This window comes from Eleutherodactylus coqui, chromosome 7 (genome assembly GCF_035609145.1).
Source record: "Eleutherodactylus coqui strain aEleCoq1 chromosome 7, aEleCoq1.hap1, whole genome shotgun sequence".
NCBI classification, from domain to species: domain Eukaryota; kingdom Metazoa; phylum Chordata; class Amphibia; order Anura; family Eleutherodactylidae; genus Eleutherodactylus; species Eleutherodactylus coqui.
This window is the reverse complement of record NC_089843.1, coordinates 167,433,511-167,457,514: the sequence shown is the minus strand read 5'-3', so window position 1 is coordinate 167,457,514 and position 24,004 is coordinate 167,433,511. Positions and strand designations below refer to the sequence as shown.

Below are 24,004 nucleotides of genomic sequence, written 5' to 3'. Positions count from 1 at the left end.
ATGATCGCTCAAGATGAGCGATTACCTTGCGCTGCCAGCGGAGGCTGCAGAAGACAAGCGGGGTGTCCCCGCTTGTCTTCTGGATACAGCTGTTCCCCCACTCCAACGCCCAGCTGTTGTACAGAGAGGAGGTGTCCCCGCTTGTCTTCTGCATCCAGATGTTTCCTGCACGGAGTGCCCAGCTGTTATACAGCCGGGCGCTCTGTGCCAGGTATGGAGAACAGAGCTGGACCGCTCTGTTCTTCATACGGAACCTGTTATCAGGTACGGGATACAGCTGAAACAATAGTATCAGCTGTATCCCGCTGTGAATCCCTGATAAGGCTCATCTTTCAGCACGCTGGAAGACAACGATGAGCGACGGCTTAGTGAAATCTGCACGATGGGCGCACATTTACACACAACGATTATCGCTCAAAAGATGGCTTTTGAGCGAATTTTGAGCGATAATCGTTGTGTCTAAATGGGCCTTTAGTCAATGTAACAAAAAGAAGGTCCCACAGCACACCTCCGTATGCACAAAAAAGTGCAGAGGCCACGGTAGATATGTGATGCAGCAGCCACTTAGGGGACCACGGATCCTTAGTCCCCAGCGTAGTACATCCAGTAGAGAAGCAAATGGCAGCATCAATGGTGTAGCAAAAGGATATAAATTTTTATTGCTCCATACAGCAGGCAACGTTACGACTTTAGCAGTCTTTATCAAGCCTTGATAAAGACTGCTAAAGTCGAAACGTTGCCTGCTGTATGGAGCAATAAAAATTTATATCCTTGTGCTACACCATTGAGGCTGCCATTTGCTTCTCTACTAAATGGGCCTTTAGTCTGAACAGAGGATCTAACACAGATGTTCTATACCATTGGGCTAAAAGCTTATAGTTGAGGTTTTAAAATTTGCAAGAGGTTGAGATATTGTGTGTTAAGATGGAAGACTTATCCCAGGACTCCTCAAGGTAGTCAAAAGATACTCTGGGTTTTTGTCTATCTTCAGGCACTGGATTACCAGTAAAACCTTTTGTTCCATGAAAAAACTTTGCCAGGGAGAGAATTTAGAGTATATTTGGTTAGGTAAGCCTCAGTGCTCTCCGTAGTCTGACTCTGAGTACCCAGCATTATTTGGGATGTTATATATTGTTTGATAATAAGACCAGAAACCATCTAGGATATCAAGAGTTGTATGGACTAAGCCTTTGTTAGAAGAATTGATATAAAATATGTAGGGTGAGGATATTTTTGGGTTAATTGCTCTAGCTAATCCTTTTCTGCAGTTGTTTCTATCTTCGTAGAACTTCCTATGAGCCCTGTGCCTGAAACATAATGAGGACTGATCTAAGATTGAGAGGACCTGCTGATTTCTGCATGTAGAGGATCTAAATGAAATGATTTAATAGAAATCTTTAAAAGTTTCTAGCCGAGCAAGCAGGTCTTTTAGCCTATAGGAGCTCTCTTTTTTCCAGTCTAGAACCATGTGAAATAAATATTCCCCTAATTGCACATTTCAACTGGATCGGTGCTGACATACCTACTGCCACATAGTCAGTACCAAGCTCCTGAATTGCCTTTCATGCACTACTCAAGCACAGTTCTTCACTCAGGAGGTTGTCATTAAGGTGCCAGGAATGATTCCCACCCCTTTCTGAGAGACCTTGCAAGGCGACACAGATTGGGGCGTGTTCTGATCACAGGAATGCCCCTTTGAGTACATGGGAGAAAAGTCTATTAAGTTATGAGATACAAAGAGATAATCAAATCAGCTATATGGGCTAGGGAATGGTGACTAAAGTCCTTTGCCCTAGGATGTAGGAGCCTCCATAGATCAATGGGTTTTACAGATACTATAACTTTCTTTAACTTACATACCGTGGACCAGAGGACATACCAGACCTACCCATGGAGGAGTCCAGAGATGGGTCAAAGCAGAGGTTGAAGTCACCCCCAAGTATTATAACAGAGAATGCCACAAATTGTGAGAGTGCCTCCAGCATCCTAATTCCAAATGCCACCTGTGCTTGGTTAGGAAAATAAGCTTTAGCTATAGTTAATAAATTCGTGCCTATGATTACTTTAAGAAATATCAGGAGTTGTTTATGGAAAGCAATGCATACACCACAACATTTTTTGGTAGGGTGGGTACTATGATGGCAACTTGTGTAATAACAAGACGTACATTTTGGAATTTTGGATGTTTGAAAGTGGGTCTCTTGTAAAAGAGCTATCAATACCCCTTTTTGAGAAAGGGGATCAGTAATGCATTAGGGATAACCCAGGGTGACAGATCAAAGCTAAATTTACATTCATGTTGATTAGTCCCGAAGGCATCGGACTTCTCTTTGATGTTTTTGTCTAGCGGAGCTGTGAATGACAAGGAAGGAAGAGCTGACCAGTCTGGTAATGCAATCATTGCCAATTCAACAGTACCTAGAAATTTAGGAATCTCGTCCAAGGATCAAAATATGGCAGTTTTGCCATCTTTCTTAGCTGTGAGTAGAAAGGGATATTCCCAGCAGTAAGAGATGTCTCTCTCCTTCAGGATGTCCAGTAAGGGTCTTAAGGCCCGACATAATTGGAGGATATGCCTAGTTAGATCTGGCAGAATAATGATTGAAGAGCTGTCCTTTAACAGGTTGTTAGTTTTGTGGGCACATTTGCAGATGGCTTCCTTGTCCCTATAAAAATTAATTTGGCATATGATATCCCTGAGGCATTTTGGGTCAGATTATTTAGCATCCAGGGCCCTGTATGTGGTCGATCTCGATGGGTTTGTCCATGGTGCAAGTTAGAGAGCCAGAAATGTTTAGGCCCAAGTTTCCAGCTGGGTATTTAAAAACTGTATACGCTAGGTATGGCAAGATCTTGCAAAAGTCACAGGTGACTTTGCTATTCACAAGCCACGCCCCCTCAACAATTTTATTATTTGACTATTTTGCATAAAAGCCACAATTGGTGATATTTTTCTCTAAGCTATGTCCCTAATTTCTATGGATTTATATCCAGCTTTTTTGCCGATCTCCTATTAGGGTCTGACTAGAATATCTGCAACATATGTCATCGTGCTGCAGATGTTGTAGTCTTTAGTATTCTTTGTATTTATGATATTTACTACCGTAGTATCTGCTCAGTTTTTAATTGATAGTACTAAAGGCTATGTTTTAAAAGATCCTTTTTAGTGAGTGGTTAATAATAAACAAAGTGCATGTGGCCTCTTTGTATGGCCACACGAGCAATAAATACAATAAAAATTCGTAAGATGTAGACGATAAATAATTGGGTAAAATAAATTGTATAGAGTAGTTGCATAAAATTGCATAAAAATTATCATAAAAGCAGGTTTTGTTATTGGAAAACATTTCAAATTCATTTACTGATTAAAAAGAAATTAATGTGTTTCTAAAAGGAAGCATAAAGCAATGTGGAAAATATTTTCCCAAATCAACAAAATCTGTTCAACCTCATTAAAATTGGCACCGGAGGAGGTATTACTGTGGCAACCATCTAAAAACTTTACACCAAGAAAAGTCTCTCTGCCAACAATCTTACTATCCGCAGCCAAACTCATCCCTATAATGTGACAGAAAAAGACCCCCCTTCCCTAACCATTTCTAACCATTTGGTCAAAATGGATTGATTTTAAAAAATAACCAGAAGGTCACAATAATATAAATCTGGTAACCCACTTCTGCTTAACTCAAACACATCCCCTCATCCATTGAGGGTTTCGCACAGTTATGGAGGAAATACCTCATAAATAACCAAATAGCAAGTCTTCAGGTCAGAATCTATTAAGAATCAACGTAGATGGCTCTCTACCCCTCCCACCCTTACCTTTCCCCCCTTTTATTGGTTTATAGGCTACTGTTTTTATGGTTATTGACACCACCATTGTCTTATGATGTGCTTAAAAGACATAATCCTTATAGAATGAACATATTCATGCACATTTTAAACTGTGACAGATTGTATCTCTTGCGAGACTTGCATTTCTCAATCATAAATGTATGTTTCTTCCTGTATGTTTAACCAATCTGTATGTATGGACACGCTTCTCAGACTTATAGGTTTTGCTAAGCATTTCTTAATAAAAAGAGATTATATTAAAAAAAACAACAATGTGGAATCCACGATGGTAAAAAAATATAATGTAAAAACCATATTGTTTGAGTGATTGATGAATAATAAACTAGTAAGAGATACACTTCTTTTAGGTTTAAACATTAATAAAAGGCAGTAATGATGGATATATTAATTTCAGGGACATAATAAGATGAGGGAGTGTAAATAAGATAATGTCACTAAAATAATGCCTGACCTTATAAGATTAAAATTAAATGAAAATGCATTAAATAAAAACTAAGAATAAAATTGGTGCAAAAATGCAATAATAAAAATGACTGGCGATGGAGTAGAGTATCCATCAACTATATACAAATAAGTAAGATGGTACAATACCCTTTATACAGGTCTTTCTAACAATGATTGAGAATAGAAAACCCAATCATTGTTATAAAGACCTGTTTAAAGGGGTTGGACGTTGATTAGAAGGAATGCTGTCATCCAATCGGTGGCGCTGCAGAGGTATTGTTCCATCTTTTTCATTTGCATAAATTACCCAGAGGAGCATGCATGGCCCTATAAGTCTCTTCACTCACATTTCAGATGTCTTCTCACACCCCTTCTGGGTGCTCTCCACACACTTTTTAGGTGCTCTCTTATGGAGAGACGACACTCCTCTTAACTCATATCAAGTATATATAATATATCAAAATACATGTGATTATGTTGCCCTTTGCCGAAGAAGAATTGTCCTTTAAATGAGTGTTTCAACATGACAATGACCCAAAACACACCAGTCAGCGAACAACATTTTGGTTACAGACAAACAGGATTTTGTCCTTTCTCAATCCCATAGAGAATTTGTGTGGTGACATAAAAAATGTGGTTTATGAGGCAAAAGCAAGAAATGCAGAAAAACTGTAGAATCTTCCTGGACTGGAATACCCTTTCAGAGGAGCCAGGAGTTCGCAGACTCCATACAACACAGATGTTGAGCAGTTTTCAGAAACAATGGTTATGCCACTAAATACTAGTTCAGTAATTCAAAGGGAATTGGAATCTTAAACATTTTTTCAGTTTATACTTTACAATTTTGAGTTTTATAGAAAAATGCTGCACTGCTATTTATTTTGAAGAGCCCCAAATCCCTTTGTCTTTACTTCCTGTAAAGGATGAAAACAAACTAGATAAGTGCTGTTATTGTTCGGAATTGGAATTGAATTTGTAGCAATTCCCGTGCATTTGCATTTATGGAAATAAAAGTTATTCTAATGATTTTGCATTTTATTTGCTTTTCCAAACTCACTGCTATTATTTTTAACACCACTGTCCACCCTTTACCACCCATGCAAAAGAGGGGTTGAGAATGGACAAATATTAGTTTGGTCGTTGATGGGGATCATGTGTCAGGCAAAAGGGTGTATCAAAATCCACGTCACGTAAGAGTGCTATTCATAGACTGCAGACTGAAATTAAAAATAAGTGACATGTCAGTTCTTGACATGGATTTTGTCAGTAATCTGCGTGAAATCCATGTTGGGTTTTGCTTACATGGATTAACCCTAGTGAATGAAGCTAATCCGCGTGCGGATCAGCTACTGCAGTAATGCAAATCAGCCACAGAAATCTCTACTTAAATGTATGGTTTTCAATGAAATCCACCTTAGATTTTTCCAGTGTGTTTTTTGGATGTGTCCACTTAGGTTTAGGGCCCATTATTGTTCCTGAGCCTGGGCTTAAGAGAAGTTCCTATAGTACTCTGGAAGGCTAGTCCAGCTGGGTCTCTCTTTATGATTTTTGCGACTATCCACTTAAATTGCTAACTGCATGTCAGGGATTTATATATTAAAATGAGAATTTGCAACCTGACAAATGTACATGTTGAAGTAGAAGTAGTTTAAAATGGTAATCTCTTTATTAAGAGTTGTTCTGAATCTTTTATTGTTCTCTATTAGGCCTTAGTCACACAGGCATTTTTTCGCGCGATTTGCAGATCGCACGACGGATGCGCATCCGCAAATCGCGTGACGGGGGCCAAAAAAAAATCGCCCGGAAAATCTGCTCCTAGCCGCGTTTCATTAGAAACGGGTCGGAGCTGTCCAGCGCATTGAAGCAATACAGCCGGCTCCATTGAAAGCAATGCGCTGCGGGCGAGCGCGGGATGAATTGTCGGGAAGGGCTTAAATATATAAGCCCTTCCCTGCAATTCATCCAGAAATGTGTAAAAATAAAAAAAATATATATACTCACCTTGTCCCGGCAGACGGAGTTCAGCGCGGCCGGCCTGCAGTGAGTGTGAAGGGGGTGTGAGTCAGACCTGCCTCTGATTAGCTCAGCGCTAAGCCAATCAGAGGCAGGTCTCACTCACACCCATAGAGAAGAGAACAGGAATCGCAGATCGCAGATAGGTGCGATCTGCGATTTCTGTTCTATAATTTATCGGACGAGCGCATAAAAAGCGCTCATGTGTCCGATACCATTGCAAAGCAATGGTTTTAAAAAAATCGCTGGACGCATGCGTCTGACTAAGGCCTTAGAGATCAAGTCTCTGTCAGTCTCTGTCAGTAAAATGTTGGATTTTTTTTTTATGTCTTCACATATGCAGAATCTGCTGCAGAATCACTGCAGAAATTCCATAGTGTTCACAGGACAAGTCATGTGATTGTTTTCAGCAAGAGAAACTAAGTCATCTTGTAGATATGATACCTTTTATTGGCTAACAAAAATACATGATGTTATAGCAAGCTTTCAAACCTCTAAGGATTCTTCCTCAGGCATAATGAAATACATCCGAAGAGGCATGCATATATATACATGCATACATATGACAAGACACAGACATGATTAATTCGCACTTTAAAAAAAACAATACCAGAACAGGATGAGAAGAAAAATAAATAAATACTTAAATAGTTTTGTGGCCTCTAAATTAGCGTTAGGGGGTCACCAGGACAGAGTGTTATCACATGAATCCTCTTGAAGAATTTAGGCCTCTGTTTAAAGTGTCAAAAGTTGTTATCAGTTTGTACTCCAAAATTCTTCTATGGCTTTGTGACTTGAAGTTGCCTTTTAATATGATGATTTTCATATGTTCTATGTTGTGTCCATGACTAGAAAAGTGCTCTGGTAATTCTGTCTTTCTTTCTTTAATTGTGTCGCGGTGAGACCTCATCCTCGCTTTCAGTTTTTGTCCTGTTTCTCCAACATAAAGGCCCCCAACACGATATTTATTGCATAGGATGAGGTACACAACATCAGACGTGGAACATGTGAATGTCCCCAGGATCTTATGGTCTTGCTATGTGCATCCTGTCCGCGGTCGGTATATGTGAGCAGGTCTTGCAGCTCCTTACCTTAGAGGGATAAGTTCCTTTTTGCATGTCAGAGGGCAATGCACTACTAATTATAAAGTTTCTCAAATTTGGATGTTGCTTGTAGCAGAGAAGCGGAGGATTTGAGAATATGGTTTTCAGACGGTCATCCTTGTGTAGGGTATGATGGAGTTTCTTTGCTGTTATCCTTAGAACCTCAAGCTGTGAATTGTAGGTCACTACTACAGGTTTAAAAAATCCCCTTAATGTGGATATTTTCCGTGACACATCTGCAGCATTTTTGTAAAACACTGCGGATTCTGAATCTGCAGCATGTCTATTTATGCTGCGGAATCGTGCTGCGGAATTCAATTCTTGAAATACAAGAGTTGAATTCTACAGCTGTTCCGCAAGCAAAATCGTGGTTAAGGGCTTATTCACACGAGCATATGTTGGCCGTCATTTTTATGGCCAGCTGATATACGCTGCTATCTGATGCACGGGCTCAGCATATATGCCGTAGAGCAGGGGAAGACAGCTTAGCTCTGCTAAGCTGTTTCCCCCTTCCCTCCCCCTCACGGCTCACCTCCTCTCTCCTCCCCTCTGGCGGTTTGCAATGGGAGGTGGCGCTAAGCTCCCACCCCCTCCCCGCCCCTTGTCTGCAGCCAGAAATAAGAGGGGGCGGAATGGGGCAGAGCTTACCTCCTTCCCATTGCAAACAGATGGAGGGGAGGAGAGAGGAGGAGGGAATGGGGAGGGAGTTTAGCAGTCACTATGACAAACTCCCTCCCACCTCTCTACTCCGGCCGCTGTCATTGGCTCCCACAGAAGTCTATGGCACTGGCCGTAGTCCGGCAGGAAGATAGTTCCAGTTTTATGCCACGGGAATATGCCTGTGTGATCTGATGCATTGGAATACAATGCATCAGACGGTGGCGTATATCGGCCGGCCGTGAAAATGGCGGCCGATATACACTCATGTGAATAAGCCCTATATCTGCACGCTTTGGCCACAGTGGAATTGCTACGGATATTCCACTGCAGAATGGCCAAAGCGATTCCATCAGAAGTTGTTCTTTGCTTTAAAAAATTGTTAGTTCAAACACTTTTTCTTTATACGTTGGGTCGGGTATATTTAAAGCAAACATCTGTATATTGTACTATTGAGTTTATTGATATGTTTCTGCACTCTATTGAGTTAATAGTTGACAGGATACGTATGAAGATATGGGATCCTGCAATTCACTGACAAGGAAGTATATGGCATTGTTCTTTAAAACCTTGGCTAATGGAGCATTAAAGCACCTTATGTGGCCACGTTATTGGATTACAACAATACACAGCATACAAAGACACTTATTAATAAAGGATTAAAAACAAACTCTACCATGAAGGCTTTATGGCATTTTTTTCATAAAACATATTCCATGAGGAACTGATAGCAGGTAAATGTGGGTATTGATTCTGCTAAAACAGGGACTGCGGTTTATTAATATTCCTTTTATAGAATGGTTAATCTGACACAATAATGAAGGCTGTAAGAACAACACGGCTTGTTCTAATATAGTAAAAGATAACATGTATGCCCTGCAAACAAAATAAAATGAATTACCAGCGTTGACTCCATTTCCGATGTACCTGGTAACGTTATCATTGCTAATCAGATATATCACTAAACACAACAGCAGCAGTGCAGTCATTTTCAGTGCGTGCTGCCCGCGAGGCGTGATATACTGTGTATGACATCACTATGCCACTAAGGAAACACTTGGTTTTTCTTGTATTAGATAAATGCTCCTAGTAAAATTAGATTGTAGGACGCAATGTGGAGACCATTGGAGATTTATAGGTTACAGCAGGTGGTTTGGAGCCAACCCCTAAACAACCAGCCTATTTTTTTTGCCTTAATGGCCAAGCAATATTTTTTTTCATTTTTCCATCACCACATTCCAAAAGATGTCATTCTCGTATTTGGTCGCTAGCATAGCCATACAATGGCTTATTTTTTTACAGGATGAGTTGGGGAACTTATAAGGTATAACTTTTATTTTCTATGGCAGGGTGAAAAAAACTAAGAATTCTGTCATTGTTTTTTTATTTTTTAAGGCATTCACTGTGCATTATAAATGACATGTTAACTTTATTGTCTGGATCAATAGATTTCCCATGATACCGAATTTATAGGGTTTTATGTTTTACTACTTTTGACAATAAAAGCATCATAATAAAAAAAATGTTTCACTGGAGGCCAAGACCCATTACATTTTTATTGTACCATTGACATGGTTGTGTGTTAATTTTTTATCTTTTTTTTGTAATGGAAAAACAATTTTTTTTACTTGTGATTTTCTATTTTCAAAAAAACTATGTTAAACATTTTTTTCATGTTATTTAATAATTCAACATGGGGACTTAAAAATGCAAATGTTTGATCACTTACAGAAAGCACTGCACTATTGCACTCCTTTTCCAGCAATGTCCGTTCGACTGTTGCTCTCCACTTCCCGCAGCAGCAGTGATGATGTCTCAGGTGTGGGGAACCGAACACCTTTAGAACAGAAGGGATTAATTAAAGTTAGTATGACTTCTAAGTTAAAAATGTTTTGTCCGTATAAGGGCTTATTCAGATGACCGTATATCGGCCGGGTATTCACGCCGGCCAATATACAGCGTCTCTCTCTGCAGGGGGAGGAGGCTGGAAGAGCCGGGAGCAGTGCTCTGAGCTCCCACCCCCTCTCCACCCCCTCTCCGCCCCTCTGCACTATTTGCAATGAGAGGGGCGGGGTGGGGTTAAGTTCCAGGAATTAGCTCCTCCCCCGTCCTGCCTCCCCTCATTGCAAATAGTGCAGAGGGGCGGAGAGGGGGTGGAGATTTGGTGGAGAGGGGGCGAGAGCTCAGAGCACTGCTCACGGCTCTTCCAGCCTCCTCTCCCTGCAGAGAGGGACACCGTATATCGGCCGGCGTGAATACGGAGCCGATATACGGTCGCCTGAATAAGCCCTGACCCTAGATAAGTGGTAATCAGTAAATCCATGGTGAAAAGGGTCACCTGAGCTGCAAAGAATGGTATAGCTTTGGAACATGGAACATGAGGGAGATTAGCATTGGAAAGCTGGACATCATCAAAAGAGAAATGGAAAGAACGAGTGTGGATCTAATGGGAGTTAGTGAACTGCAATGGACTGGGTTTAGAGAATTCAGCCCAGATGACTACACCATTTATAACTTGGGAAACGAGACCGAAATGAGAAAAGAGGTTTGCGATTAAAAAAATCGCTAGGTGCATGGAGACCCCCAAATAAGTCAATGATAGGCTCATGTCCATCCTCATCAGTGAAAAACTTCTGAGTGTGACCATTGTCTACACACCAACAGCACATGCATCAGAACAGGACATTGAGGACTTCTATGCCCAGGTCCAGAGTGCATTCAACAGTACCCTAAGAAAGGACATTTGCTACATCATAAGTGATTTCAACCCCAAAATCAAAAAAGGAGAAGATGCAGAAGTGGTCGGCAAAGACAGCCTATGACTTTATTCACATGCACGTATATCGTCTGCGCTTTCATTGTCGGACGATATACGCTACCATCTGATGCATTAGTTTACAATGCATCAGTTCAGATGGGTGCTTTTATGTCGGCCAGGAAAGACAGTTCAGGAACTATCTTCCTGGCCAGTATACAGCGCCGGCTGCATAGACTCCTATGGGAGCCTATGGTAGCTGCTGAAGCAGGGAAGTGGGTGAGAGTTTAGCAGCATGTCTGCTAAACTCCGACCCCCTTCTCTCCTTCTCTCCGCCCCTTGCTGCCTGTTTGCAATAAGAGGGGGTGGGAGCTAGTTGCTACGCTCCTGTCCCATCCCGCCCCATCTCGCCCCCTCCAATTGCTGGCAGACGACCAGGGGAAGAGAGGGGGCAGGAGCTTAACACACTAGCTCCTGCCCATTCCCGCCCCATTCCCTTGCCAAGAGCCGGTGAGGAGGCGGAAAGGGGGAGGTGGTTTAGAAGAGCTAAACCGTCACTCCCCGCCTGACAGCAATCCGGGCTCGGCATATACGCGCCAGACCCGGGCCGTCTGAACGGGTGCACAAAAGGCAGATTTGTGCATCTGTTCACGTGATTTTTGGTCTCGCTGTGGCCGTGACACAGCTGACCAAAAATCACTACGCTCGTGTGAAAGAGCCCTATGGGAGAGGAATGAGGCTGGGGACTGCCTTGTGCAGTTCTGCCAGGAGAACAAGTTTAAAATCACCGAAAATTTCTTTACCCAACCAATACAATGCCTCTACACTTGGGCATCCCCAAATGTAGAATAACACAACCAAATCAACTATATCCCCTGCCAGAAAAATGGAAACGTTCATTTTTTTCTGCAAAAACACTACCAGACTGTGGGTCTTATCACCAACTCTTTATAGCCAAAGTCAGAGTCATACTATGCAATCTCAAGCATCCTGCCATAAACAAGAAATTAGATATTAGCAAGCTCCCTACACAATACTCAGTCGAGGTGAAGAACAGGTTTGACTTGCTCAGGCAGGAAAGTGGCGACCCAAACAAACTGGGGGTAGAGATAAAGGGAAACATTTCTAAAATCGCTCAAGAACATGTATGAGAAACTAGTTCACAGTGGGAGCTGACTAATGGCAACCACCTTCCAGATTGCTGATAAAAAGAGAGAGACGCTAAAGCCCCATTTAGATTGGATCAACTGTCGGGCAAACGATGCCCAACAGCATGTCCCAGAAAATTTTGCTCCTGTGCTCCGAGCGCAGCCAGCATGGAGGTGGGGTGGCCGGGGAGCGTTCTTCCCCCACCCACCTGTATTCACAGCGAGCAGACATTCTTCAGAACTGAACAACTGCTGTTTACACTGAAACGGCTAGTCATTGAGGCTTCTGCATGCAGAAACTGAACAACTGAAAAACTCTTGCTCAGTCTCTTCATGCATTTGCACGAGACAACTATCATTTAAACTCCTGTGGAAGCGCAGGATTTTTAACAACTCTGAATGATAATCGTCCCATGTAAATGGACCTTTAGACTAAGGGATGGCAACTTAATGCCAAATTCCAAAGAGAAGCAAGGTAAGAAAAGAACAACTTCCTGAAAGCCCAATATATGAGTCTTTAATTAGCCTATAAGTAGGGTCACACCAGGGAATTATTTGCCACTGTGAAACAGGTGAAAAAGCCTTTTTCCACCCACCAAACAGCTATTAAGGACCAAGATGGCAATGAAATCAGCGACCAGCAGGACATCAAGAGATGGAGACAATATGCAGAAGAACTATACGCTGGCGCCAGCAGTGACCACTCAAAGGAACATGGGGGCCAAGAGGATCTGGAACAAGACCTGCTGGAAAGTGAATTGGAGCTGCCGAAGAAACAGCTGCCAAACAACAAAGCACCTGCCATTGATGTAGTCCCTGCAGAACTGCTCAAACAAGTCCCAAGAGCTGCACTTGCAAATTTTGCCGGACAATCTGGAGGATTTTCACATGGCCAAAGGATTGGAAAAGATCAGTTTTCATCACACTGCCAAAGAAGGGTAATGTCAAGGACTGTGGAAACTATAGAACAATCATTTGGATTACCCACACCAGCAAGGTGCTTCTGAAAATCACCTAGAAGTGCTTGGGCAATAATATCCTTGACCAAGAACTTTTTGATGTTCAAGCTGGATTCTGCAAGGGCAGAGGGACCCGTGGCCATATCTTAAACCTGTTGTGGATCATGGAAAAGGAAAGATAGTATCAGAAAAACCTCTACATGTGTTTCATTTACTACACCATGGCTTTCCAATGCATTGAGAATGATATGCTTTGGGAAGCACTGAGGGAGGTAGGAATACCAGTGTACCTGATCATGTTCATCAGGTTCCTCTACAATAATCAAGAAGCCACAGTAATAACCAGGTATGGGGATACAAAATGGTTCAAGATTAAAAAGGGCTCAAGACAAGGATGCATCCTCTCTCCTTTTCTTTTCAACCTCTATGCAGAAGTGATCATGAGGTGGCTGGACTTAAATGATCAGGGAATAGAGTTGCGAATAGGTGGAAGAACCATCACTAATCCAAGATACACAGATGATGTGACCCTGGTAGCAGAGACAGCAAAGCATCTAAAGATGCTGAAAAAGAAAGTGAGAAGATGGGACTTCACCTGAACATCAAGAAGACAAAGATCATGACCACTGCCGGCAAGGAAGTCCACATAAAGGTCAACAACAAGGAAATCAAAGTAGTTAGTAGTTTCGTATTCCTTGGGTCCCTCATCGATCATAGTGGCAGCTTGACAGATGAGATAAAGCACTGGGGCATATAGCCATGGTGAGCATGGACCCAATATGTAAGTGCAAGGATGTCTCAGTCACCATTAAACAAAGGTTAATCACAAAGGCTGTGAGACGTGGTTATTGAGGATAGCAGACTGAAGAAAAATTGACGCTTTCAAGCTGTGGTGTTGGAGAAAACTTCTACAAATCCCCTGGGAAGCTAGGGTCACCAAAAAAGCTGTCCTGGACCGTATCAACCCAGAGGTGTCCCTGGAAGGCAAGATCACAAGACAGAGATGGACTTACTTTGGACATGTGATGAGGGCAAATTCGCTGGAAAAAGATATGCTACTTGGAATGGTCAGTGGTAAAAGGAAACCGGGAGGACAAAAGAAACGTTGGCTGGACACCATCAAGAAGGACACAGGAATGGACATCAAGCAATTGAAAGCAGCCATAGAGAATAAAGAAGCATGGAGAGGACCGGCCTACAGAGTATCCAAAAGTCGGACATGACTGAATGGATAGAATTGGAAAATTGGAAGTTATATGTACCCCAAAATGATTCTATTAAAAATACAACTCATGAGACAAAAAACAAGCCCTCATACAGGTACTGTCTCTTTAGGCTTGGTGCTTAAACTTTATCCTTTTTTTAAGTTGTATGCTTTAAGTTTGGTGCTCCTTTAACCCCTTCCCGCTGCAGGGCGTAAGTTTACGTCCTGGCAGCCTGGTACTTCCCGCAACAGGGCGTAAACTTACGTCCTGGAGATAGCACGGGATCACATATGATCTCGTGCTATCCCGCAGCCGGAGCCGGCTGTCAGTCACAGCCGGCGTCCCGCTGCTACAGCTGCTACAGCGGGGGGGCATCAGAGTTGCGCCCCCGCTGTTAACCCCTTCCCTGCCGCGATCTAAGTAGATCGCGGCAGGGAAAGAGTTCACAGAGGGAGCGCGGCTCCCTCTGTGTCTCCGGCCGGAACTCGCGATGTCATCGCGAGAGCCCGGCCTGTCACCATGGCAACAGGACGCCAGACACTGGCGTCCTGTATTGCCTATGCCTAGGATCCCTGTATAAGCGATAAGGCATGGGAGAGCAGTAGCTCTGCCATGCCTTATAGCAGCGATCATCAGGGCAGTGATTAAAGTCCCTCAGAGGGACTCAAATAGTGTAAAAAAAACAAAGATTAAAAAAATGAATTAAAAAAATGTAAAAAAAAAGAGTAAAAAAAAACATTTTTTTATGCTTTTTCTCAGATTAGCATAAAAAAAGGTAAAAAAAATAAAATAAAATCCCACATATTTGGTATTGTCGCGTCCGTAACGACGCGTACAATAAGTTGCACATGCTTTTGACTGTGCACGGAAAAAAACGCTAAAAAAAACACTAAAAAACTGAGGCAAAATGCTAATTCTTAGCATTTTGCCTCACTAAAAACGCAATAAAAGTGATCAAAAAAGCCATATGTACCCCAAAATGGTACCAATAAAATTTGCAGCTTGTCTCACAAAAAATAAGCCCTCATAGAGTGCCGTACATCAAAAAATTAAAAAAGTAACAGGACTTTGAATGCAGCGATTTAGAAAAAAAAAAAGATTTCCAAGAAAAAGGGTTTTTATTGCAGAAAAGTGGGAAAACCTAAAAAAAATGTAAGAATTTTGGTATCGTTGTAACCGTACCGACCCGCAGAAAAAATGGAATATCTCATTTATGCTGCATGATTAACGCTGTAAAAAAAAAATAAAAACATCTATTGCAGAATTGATGCGTTTTCTCTCCCTGCTATCATTAAAAAAAAAAAGTTTTACAATATAGTCTATGTACCGAAAAGTGGCACCGATAAAAACTACAGTTCGCCACGCAAAAAACAAGCCCTCATACGGCCGCGTCAACGGAAAAATAAAAAAGTTATGACTTTTGATAAACGGAGAAGAAAATCCCCCAAAAATTGTTGCGTCCTTAAGCTCAAAATAGGCCATGTCATGAAGGGGTTAATGTGCATGTTTTATGTTTTCATTGACCAGATTTTTGCTCTCTGTTGCAATATTTGACTTTAGAAACTAACACAAAGAAGAAGCAGAGTTAGCATGGAGGTAGTATAGAAAATGAATACAAGAGTCACAAACAGCATGATATGAGCACAGTTTAACTTAAAAACAGTTACAGTCATTACATTTATGGTGCTGTATATTTAAGTCTATGGTGTTAACAGTACTGTATTACTGCAATAGGAATAGGGAGTAGGCTAGAGGGGAGAGGAGTGGGAGGGCTATGGGGTGGTGATACAGCAAGATATTTAAACCCCTGTTTAAGCAGAACTCTGCATTGGGTAGACCAGGAGAAGGCAGCTGAACATCATACTGCAACTCAGAAGAACTCACCATGAGCACAACTGGGAAAGTAAGGAAACTGTTTTTCACTTCCACTTATTGTTTTACTGCTCACACTGCTAAGCTTTCTAGTAACATAGCACCTTATGTATCACACGCCCATCTTGCTCCTTAATACAACATTACTGTAAATTCACTGTTGACTATACCATCAGTTAGGCATTAAAGAAATTGAATTATAAAATATAGTTTAGGTTTTGGGCACATTACAATCAGTTTTCAAAAACGCTAAATGCATAATACAAACCACTAGAGAATACAGCAAGGATGTTTACTCTGACATGAGACTGACTGCCTTGTTCCTCCTCGACTGTATAAAACTACTAATAGACGTTATTTATGGGATTACTCTTACTTTCTGCAAATTTTGTGAAGAATCTAATGTCTGTTCACTTTTGCAGTTCCTGCCAACAATTTCTTTTAGAGTGGAAATCATTGCTGGATTTCTCAGTCAATTCTTTATTTTCTTCCCCAAGGGAGAGCTGTGCTATAACAGTCAGAGATGTACTGGTATATTCACACACCTCCCAAGTGTTCCTCTTTAGAAGGAACCTTCCCTACTTTTGCCCCAAATCCCTCTTTGTTCCTAATGTGTCATCTTTTTGAAGTGGGAAATAGATTTGGATTAATAAATGTAACATATTGGTCCTGAACTTATGTAACAGAACATTAGACCAATTTTAACTTAAAATTCTATATTCACACGAGTTTTGTGCTTTTAAATTAAAAACCACAAAAGCATATAAATGGATCTTTAACATTCAGTGTCCCTCTTTACCTGTTCAAAAAGTTGTGTGATTTTACAGGATACTGATAGTACCAGGAAGGTGTTAGGACCTGCAGTAACAAATGAGGAGGAATGCTGTATCTATTGGGTGTGTGTATGCCTGTGCCATTAGGGTTGTACATCAAATAGGTCTACCACATTTAGCTATTTTCACTTTAAATAGGCACTGTACTTTTGACAATCTTTGCATAAATCGGTAGTACAAGTAGCTTCTTTTGTAAAGAAAAATACCTTTTGCCCCTAATGAGCCACTTCTCATTCCTTCACCTCTTATACTAATCATTTTGTCAATTTACTGGTAAAGCCTATCCTAAGAGATAAAGTGGATTAGCAGATCACTGAGCTTTTGAGTTACATGCTAGCTATAGAAGGCCATGGGGAGGAAAGTGGAACAATGTAGGAGAAAGTATCTGCTGCTCCATACTGCTGTCTTTCATTCGCTGTTACTTATGTGGGTGTGCTATAGACTGATAGAGAAGAGGCTGTCCTGTTTTTCTATCTATGCAGTGTATGAGAGACATCATAGAAGCTAGTCTCCACTAAACAGTTCAGGGAAAACTGAGAATTAGACATTGAGGCTGCAGAGGGAAAACTGGTAAAATATGCAGGATACAAGTCCATTCTTCATGCACAGCTATGCTTTAATGTGTAACTGTACAAAAAACCTTTTGACTTGTCATAGGGACATATCAAAAGATTTGATTAGTGGGGTCTGAGTGCCGAGACCACCACCAACTACTAGAATGAAGCTATAGAACTGCTATCACTGCTCACTAGCTGAAGACCAACTCATAGACTATCTATTGAGCGCTTCCGCTGCTTCATTCTAGTGATCAGTAGGGGTCTCTGTACCCTGACCCCCACTAATCACAATTTTTAAAATGTCCCTATGACATATCAAAAGTTTTTTTTAAAAGTGCAATTACACTTTTCACCTCCAACAGGCTGTCAGTAAAGTTGTCAGCACTGAAAGAATAAAAAAGACTGCCACAGTGTAAATGCCTGAAGTGCTGTGACTCAAATATGAACAATGTTTTCCCACAACTCTCACACGGTGCTAGAAAAACATGAGAGCAATCTCAGAGAACATCAGTTAGACACCCACAATTCATAGAATACTGGGCCATAACCCATGTGACTTTCTTTATGTACAGCGCCATTCCCAAATGGGTCCATTCAAGTTCATGTCCTTGAGTTGTAGTATCTGCAGAACACTGGCTACAGACTCGGACTATGCAGGAAAGTAAATCCAAAGGGGCGTGGTGCTGTACTAGTACTGCCAACCAATCTAGTCATCGGAAGGGACGTTTCACACGGGCAGAGTATTTCTGCAAGATGCATATAAAGGTGCAGAAAATCTTGCACCAAATCTGCATGTATAAATTTAGGTTATGAAACAGAAATCAGCAACAGCAGATGAAGCTGCATCTCCAGCTGTGCTTTTAGGTGTGTGTTGCAGAAATATTCTGCATGTGTCCTACAGACTATGGAAAAATGCCAGAGAAAATGTCAAACTAGAGCATGTTGCATTTTTTTGAAAAAAGAAAAGCCACTAGCCCTAAAAATGCCACAAAAATGCTGCAAAGCAGAATGCTTTGTATATAGTGTATTTTATATTTCACTCTATACAGATGTAGCAATCGCTAACATGGCTAGTGCGTCATGATGGCTCGCTTTACAGCATTGTAGCCCATTATATTTAAAGGAGATGTCCCGAGGCAGCAAGTGGGTCTATACACTTCTGTATGGCCATAATAATGCACTTTGTAATGTACATTGTGCATTAATTATGAGCCATACAGAAGTTATAAAAAGTTTTATACTTACCTGCTCCGTTGCTAGCGTCCTCGTCTCCATGGAGCCGACTAATTTTTGGCCTCCGATGGCCAAATTAGCCGCGCTTGCGCAGTCCGGGTCTTCAGCAGTCTTCTATGGAGCCGCTCGTGCCAGAGAGCGGCTCCGTGTAGCTCCGCCCCGTCACGTGCCGATTCCAGCCAATCAGGAGGCTGGAATCGGCAGTGGACCGCACAGAAGAGCTGCGGTCCACGAAGGTAGAAGATCCCGGCGGCCATCTTCAGCAGGTGAGTATGAAGACGCCGGACCGCCGGGATTCAGGTAAGCGCTGTGCGGGTGGTTTTTTTAACCCCTGCATCGGGGTTGTCTCGCGCCGAACGGGGGGGGGGGTTAAAAAAAAAAAAAAACCGTTTCGGCGCGGGACATCTCCTTTAAGTTATAAAACGTTAAATGTCAAATTAACATTTGCTACATCTGTCATTGAATATAACATCTCACTCATGCACAAAAAAAACCCCACAATGAAGAAAGCCACAAAAAAAAATTGTGTGTGAAACCAGCTGTAAGAAGTGTTCCAGCTATATAAGATTTATAAATGTTGCATTATGGTATATTAGATACGTTAATTATATATCCATAGTAAAAAAAAATCAACACCCAGTTATTGCGTACTAGCCACTGCTGTATTGTACCTAGAGATTAAATCCTGAGGACCTCATGCAGGTGGCACTGTATTATGGTCAGACCAACTTCACATGGCAGTATTTAGTCACTGTTTTGCATCAGTATTTGTAAGCAAAATCTAGAAGAAGTGGGTTCAAAAAATAGAAGAAATGCAAACCTTTTCATTACAGATAATTCCCTACTTACGAACAGGTTCTGTTTCAGGAAGCTGTTTGGAAATACATTGGTTTGTATGTCTGAACAAATGCTTGTATGGAGAGATTGCTGGTGGATCCCACTTCATACAATTTCAGGTGCAGGCTGATTCTTACAATTTTGACAGTGGCATTTAAAGGGTTAACAGCCACTTTACATGCCGCTGTCAGAATTGACATCGGCATTAAAAGTATTAATAGCTCTGATGAGCGCCATGGCTTATTGGAATTGTTGCAGGAGGGTGCAAGCTGTAAGAAACAGCCTGCACCCAACGTTCGGGGGTCCCGTTAGGTCTTCCATGATAAGATCTATGGCACAGCTTGATAGACTGCATGTCCGATTGCTGTACAGTATGATATAATGCTATGGCATTACATCATACTTAGGGCTTATTCACATTAGCGTATATCGGCCGGCGTTTTTACGGCCCATATACGCTACCATCTGATGCATGGGCTCTGCAGATATGCCGTCAGGCGGGGATTGACAGCTTAGCTCTGCTAAGCTCTCTCCCTCTTTTCTCCTCCTTGCCGACTCTCTGCAAAAGGGGGAGGTGGGGTGGGGCGAGAGCTAGTGTGCTGAGCTTCCACCTCCTCTCTGACCCTTGCCACAGTTTGCAATGGGAGGGTGGGGGCGGAGCTACGTTTTGCCCCACCCCCTCCCATTGCAAACAGCAGCAAGCGGTGGAGCGGACAAGAGAAGGGGGGAGGGATTTTAGCAGTCACGCTGCTAAACTCCCTCCCACCTCCCTTCTCTGGTCGCTGTCATTAGCTTCCAAAGGAGTCTTTGGCAGCTGCCGTAGTCCAGCCAGGAAGACAGTTCTAGGTCTATCTTTCCTGCCCGGTGTAAAAGCGGGTGAAGGCTATGACTGACACCGATCACTGCTCTTAACCCCTTACATGCCGCGATCAATGTTGATTAAGGCATTTAAAGGGTTCACAAAGGGAGCGCAATCCCTCAGTGATGTCTTTGGCCTACGGCAATCTTACCAACACGCAGAAAAAATTTGACATTCCATTTATGCTGCATGATTAACACTGTAGAAGAAAAGAGAAAAAACAATGGCAAGATTTATGTTTTTTCTGCTTCCTCTGCAAAAAAGTAATAGAAGTTATACAATACATTATATGTACCAAAAAAAATGGTTGCAATAAAAACTACAGCTCGTCACGGAAAAATGAAGCCATCGCACGGCCATGTCGACGGAAAAATTGAGATGGAAATCCCCCAAAATTGTTGCATCCTTAAGGCCAAATTAGGGGTTAATACCTTTCCTGCGGTCTGTTTCTATTCTTAGACTCTTGGACAGCCCACTTTACTCTTCTTTGAGCATACAACACTCCAGCTGAGTGTATCAAGTGGATTGTGAGACTATCCAGAGCATTTATACTGGCAGTCAGTACAGAAGACTAGGACTCTGCCAACTTTGTATGTTCTGCACAAATGGGCAATGGAACATTGCATGCATTATTCTGAAATGTTTGGTAGATAACTTTGTGCGCTCGTGACCTGGGACTCCTAGATTGAAAGGGTCATGTTGCTCTGCAAAATGTTTGAACCCCTGGCCAAAGATTTCTTTCACTCAAACATTGCCAAACATTAAAGCTGTTCTCTTTGGGGATCATCCACACAGGATGAAATTAGTCCGCACGGACATTTCTGTGTCACAATGTTATCTCTATGAGGCTTGAATCACGCACATGTTAAAATCTGCATGTGTTTACTTCAAAACCGCAAGATTAAAGCTTTCTGCTGCAGAATTAAGGACATCTGGCGGAATTGTTATTGCTGATTTCTAACATACAGGAGGTATGATTCTACAATTAAAGTCTACGCAATAAAATGCATGAAATTCCGCAAGATATTCCACAAAACACATTCCACAGTTAAAAATGCAACAAAATCTGCACTAATTGACAAATTCCACACCTGTGCTGCGTCCTGCGGACAATTCTGTCCCGTGTAAAAGGGCCCTTAGAGTAGAAGTGGGTGGATATTTCACCTCAAGAAACATGTCATGATTCAGAACATGCCTGTAGATAGCATTGACTTGTGTAAGGTTGGGTGGACATCTGCGTTGGAACCTCTGTTGCAGATTTGGCACAAAGTACCCAAAGAAAAAGCACTGCATGTAGTGCTTTTTCTTCCAGTAAAATGTCAGACAGCTGAGGGGAAACCGAATGACCCCATTATAGTCAATGGGGACTGTTCAGTTCTGTCATAAGACAGATCCATTCAACCAGGGGATTCCCCTCTCCTGCTTCCCGAACGGGGCAGGAAAATGGTACCCCCACCGCAGATGTGAAACCACCCTAAGTAATGGGGAATGTACAGTGGCACAGCAGACTCAAAAGACTAAAAGTGCTAGACACTGAGAATCTATGGCAAAAAATGCATTTGTCTTCACTACTTGACATTTGGCTAAAAGTACCAATGGTAGACATTGACTTAAAGTGGTTATATATGAACAAAAATGTTTCAAGGTTGTTCAGAGTGCTGTGCAAACATAAAAGAAGCCATATGTACCTCACCCAATCCCTGCCATTTCCATTCTGCGGAAGCCCAATCACCTGGTCTTTACTTCCTTGCTGCATCAATGACATCACCAATACCAGGGACATGTGACTATTGCAGCTATTCAAGCTAATCAGTCATAGTGAGATGGTGATTGACTGCAGACGGTCCCATATCCCTGGTGTTGGTGATGTCATCACTGGCTTGCTGCAGCCAGAAGTGAAGTCCAGCGGGAACTGGGCACCAGTGGAATGGAAACAGCAGGGACCAGGTGAGGTAAGTTAGGGCCCTTTCACATGGAACTATTATTGCTCAGATTCTCGCTGGATTGTGGGAATCTGAACCATATAATCATTCAGTGTAAATGCTTTCAGTGACTGAACGATAATTTGTTCGCTTATCGTTCTTCGTTCAGTTTTCAGAAGACGTAAAAATGAAACAATCAGCCCATGTAAACAAGCGGTCGTCATCTATGAACAACTGTTTGTTTATTGTTAAACGAGGCGGGTGGGGTAGCGTGATCTCCAGTGCACTCCACCTTCATTCACTGAGCAATCATCCCTCATATGTGGAAGCACAGAAGTGATTATCACCGGGACAACTGCCGTGCACTTTAGTGCTTGACAGTCGTCCTATGTAAAAGAGATAGAAAGGGGTGGAGCAAACCTGGTTTGTATGAGGGTCCGGAGCCCGGTAAGATGTCTGGGGACCAGAAGCCTCAAGGAGCTGAAGAAAAAACAGTGTAGATTTGTGTGAAAATTAATGTCACTAGGAGGCACTGCCAACGAGATAAAGCTACCAACTGGTGGACAAAATGGAGCGAATGGAGAAACAATACTGGTAGCCCGGCGCCATTCTCCAATGAATTTCAAGAGGCAGTGGGATAAGATTTATCCAACTTCTCTTTTTATTGTGTCAATTAAAAGATATGCGTTTCGGGGTAGGCCCCTTCATCAGTCAAGCTGAGTTAGACATAACTCTTGGGGCTGGAGAATAAACCTAAAAGCGCTGGTGTTAGCAGAAGGCACTGTGAGCCTACTAAGGAACACCAGGGGAAGTGGTCTTGACTCAAGACCACTTTTCTTGGTGTTCCCCGGTAGGCTTGACTCAAGACCACTTTTCTTGGTGTTCCCCGGTAGGCTTGACTCAAGACCACTTCTCCTGGTGTTCCTGTAACACCCCAATACGCTCACAGTGCGTATGGCCAGAGGCCTAGTCCTTGTCATGGTGTCGCTAAGTGGTAACACAAGGGGGAATTGTTGTAGAGGTATATATATATATCACGTAGTGAAGCCACTATTCCCACACACCGTTATTCTATGCAACGGAGTAATAAACACAGAGACTTGTGTGTCATACCTCGGGACCTCAGGAATGATTGAGACCCGGTAAAACTTAACTTGAATAAACTTGGAATAACAGGCAATTACAGGTATCATTCACTTGCATAAAATTACAGGCGGAAGCTCAGAGGTTGGGAGGAAACACAGGTCCTGGAAATTGGGTATATTCCGGAGGAGGTAAAAAGTAGGGGTCTCTCCACTCTGGCAGACAATTATTGAAGAACGGCTTAGGCTAGATGTGCCCCACACAACATCCATGTAGGTGTCACTAATACGTTTCTCTGTGTGGTGATCCTAATGGCAGACAGCCACACAGGAAAAATGATGCCTGTAGCGTGAACGGGTACCTGTTTTAGTGGACTAGGGAAATGCGCTCTCTCCTATAACATCCACTCTCCAGACACTACGGGTAGTCGTTCCTCTTCCTCCATCTTCACCAACATGGAAGCTAAAGGTGCTTCCATGCGGCTCTGTGTTAGCTCCAAGCATCAGGTAAAATGGAACCCTACTTTAACACAGATTAAAGAAGACATACCTTTCCAGCTCTTAGACACTCACTTTTATAACCTCACTTTTACCACATGACAGAGTAGAAAAGATGCATTCAGCAGCAGAGCTGACATACAATGATTTTAATACAGTTAACCCTTCAGAC

The 24,004-nt window shown here is 42.2% G+C and overlaps 1 protein-coding gene and 1 long non-coding RNA gene across 2 annotated transcripts in view; one reads left to right on the top strand and one right to left on the bottom strand.

Annotated features, from left to right (window-relative positions):
• Nucleotides 1-22,863, bottom strand: part of LOC136572944 (uncharacterized) — a 137,020-nt gene extending 114,157 nt beyond the window's left edge. The window contains exons 1-2 of the long non-coding RNA XR_010785831.1: nucleotides 22,673-22,863; nucleotides 9,802-9,909 (exon numbers count right to left, since the gene is read on the bottom strand). This is a non-coding gene — a long non-coding RNA (uncharacterized lncRNA). The remainder of the gene's footprint in view (nucleotides 1-9,801; nucleotides 9,910-22,672) is intronic.
• The window catches only part of LOC136572942 (alcohol dehydrogenase 1-like), a 37,151-nt gene continuing 29,067 nt past the window's right edge, over nucleotides 15,921-24,004 (top strand). The window contains exon 1 of the mRNA XM_066573984.1: nucleotides 15,921-16,042. Within this exon, the coding sequence (XP_066430081.1) occupies nucleotides 16,025-16,042 (18 nt within the window). The 5' untranslated portion in view covers nucleotides 15,921-16,024. The remainder of the gene's footprint in view (nucleotides 16,043-24,004) is intronic.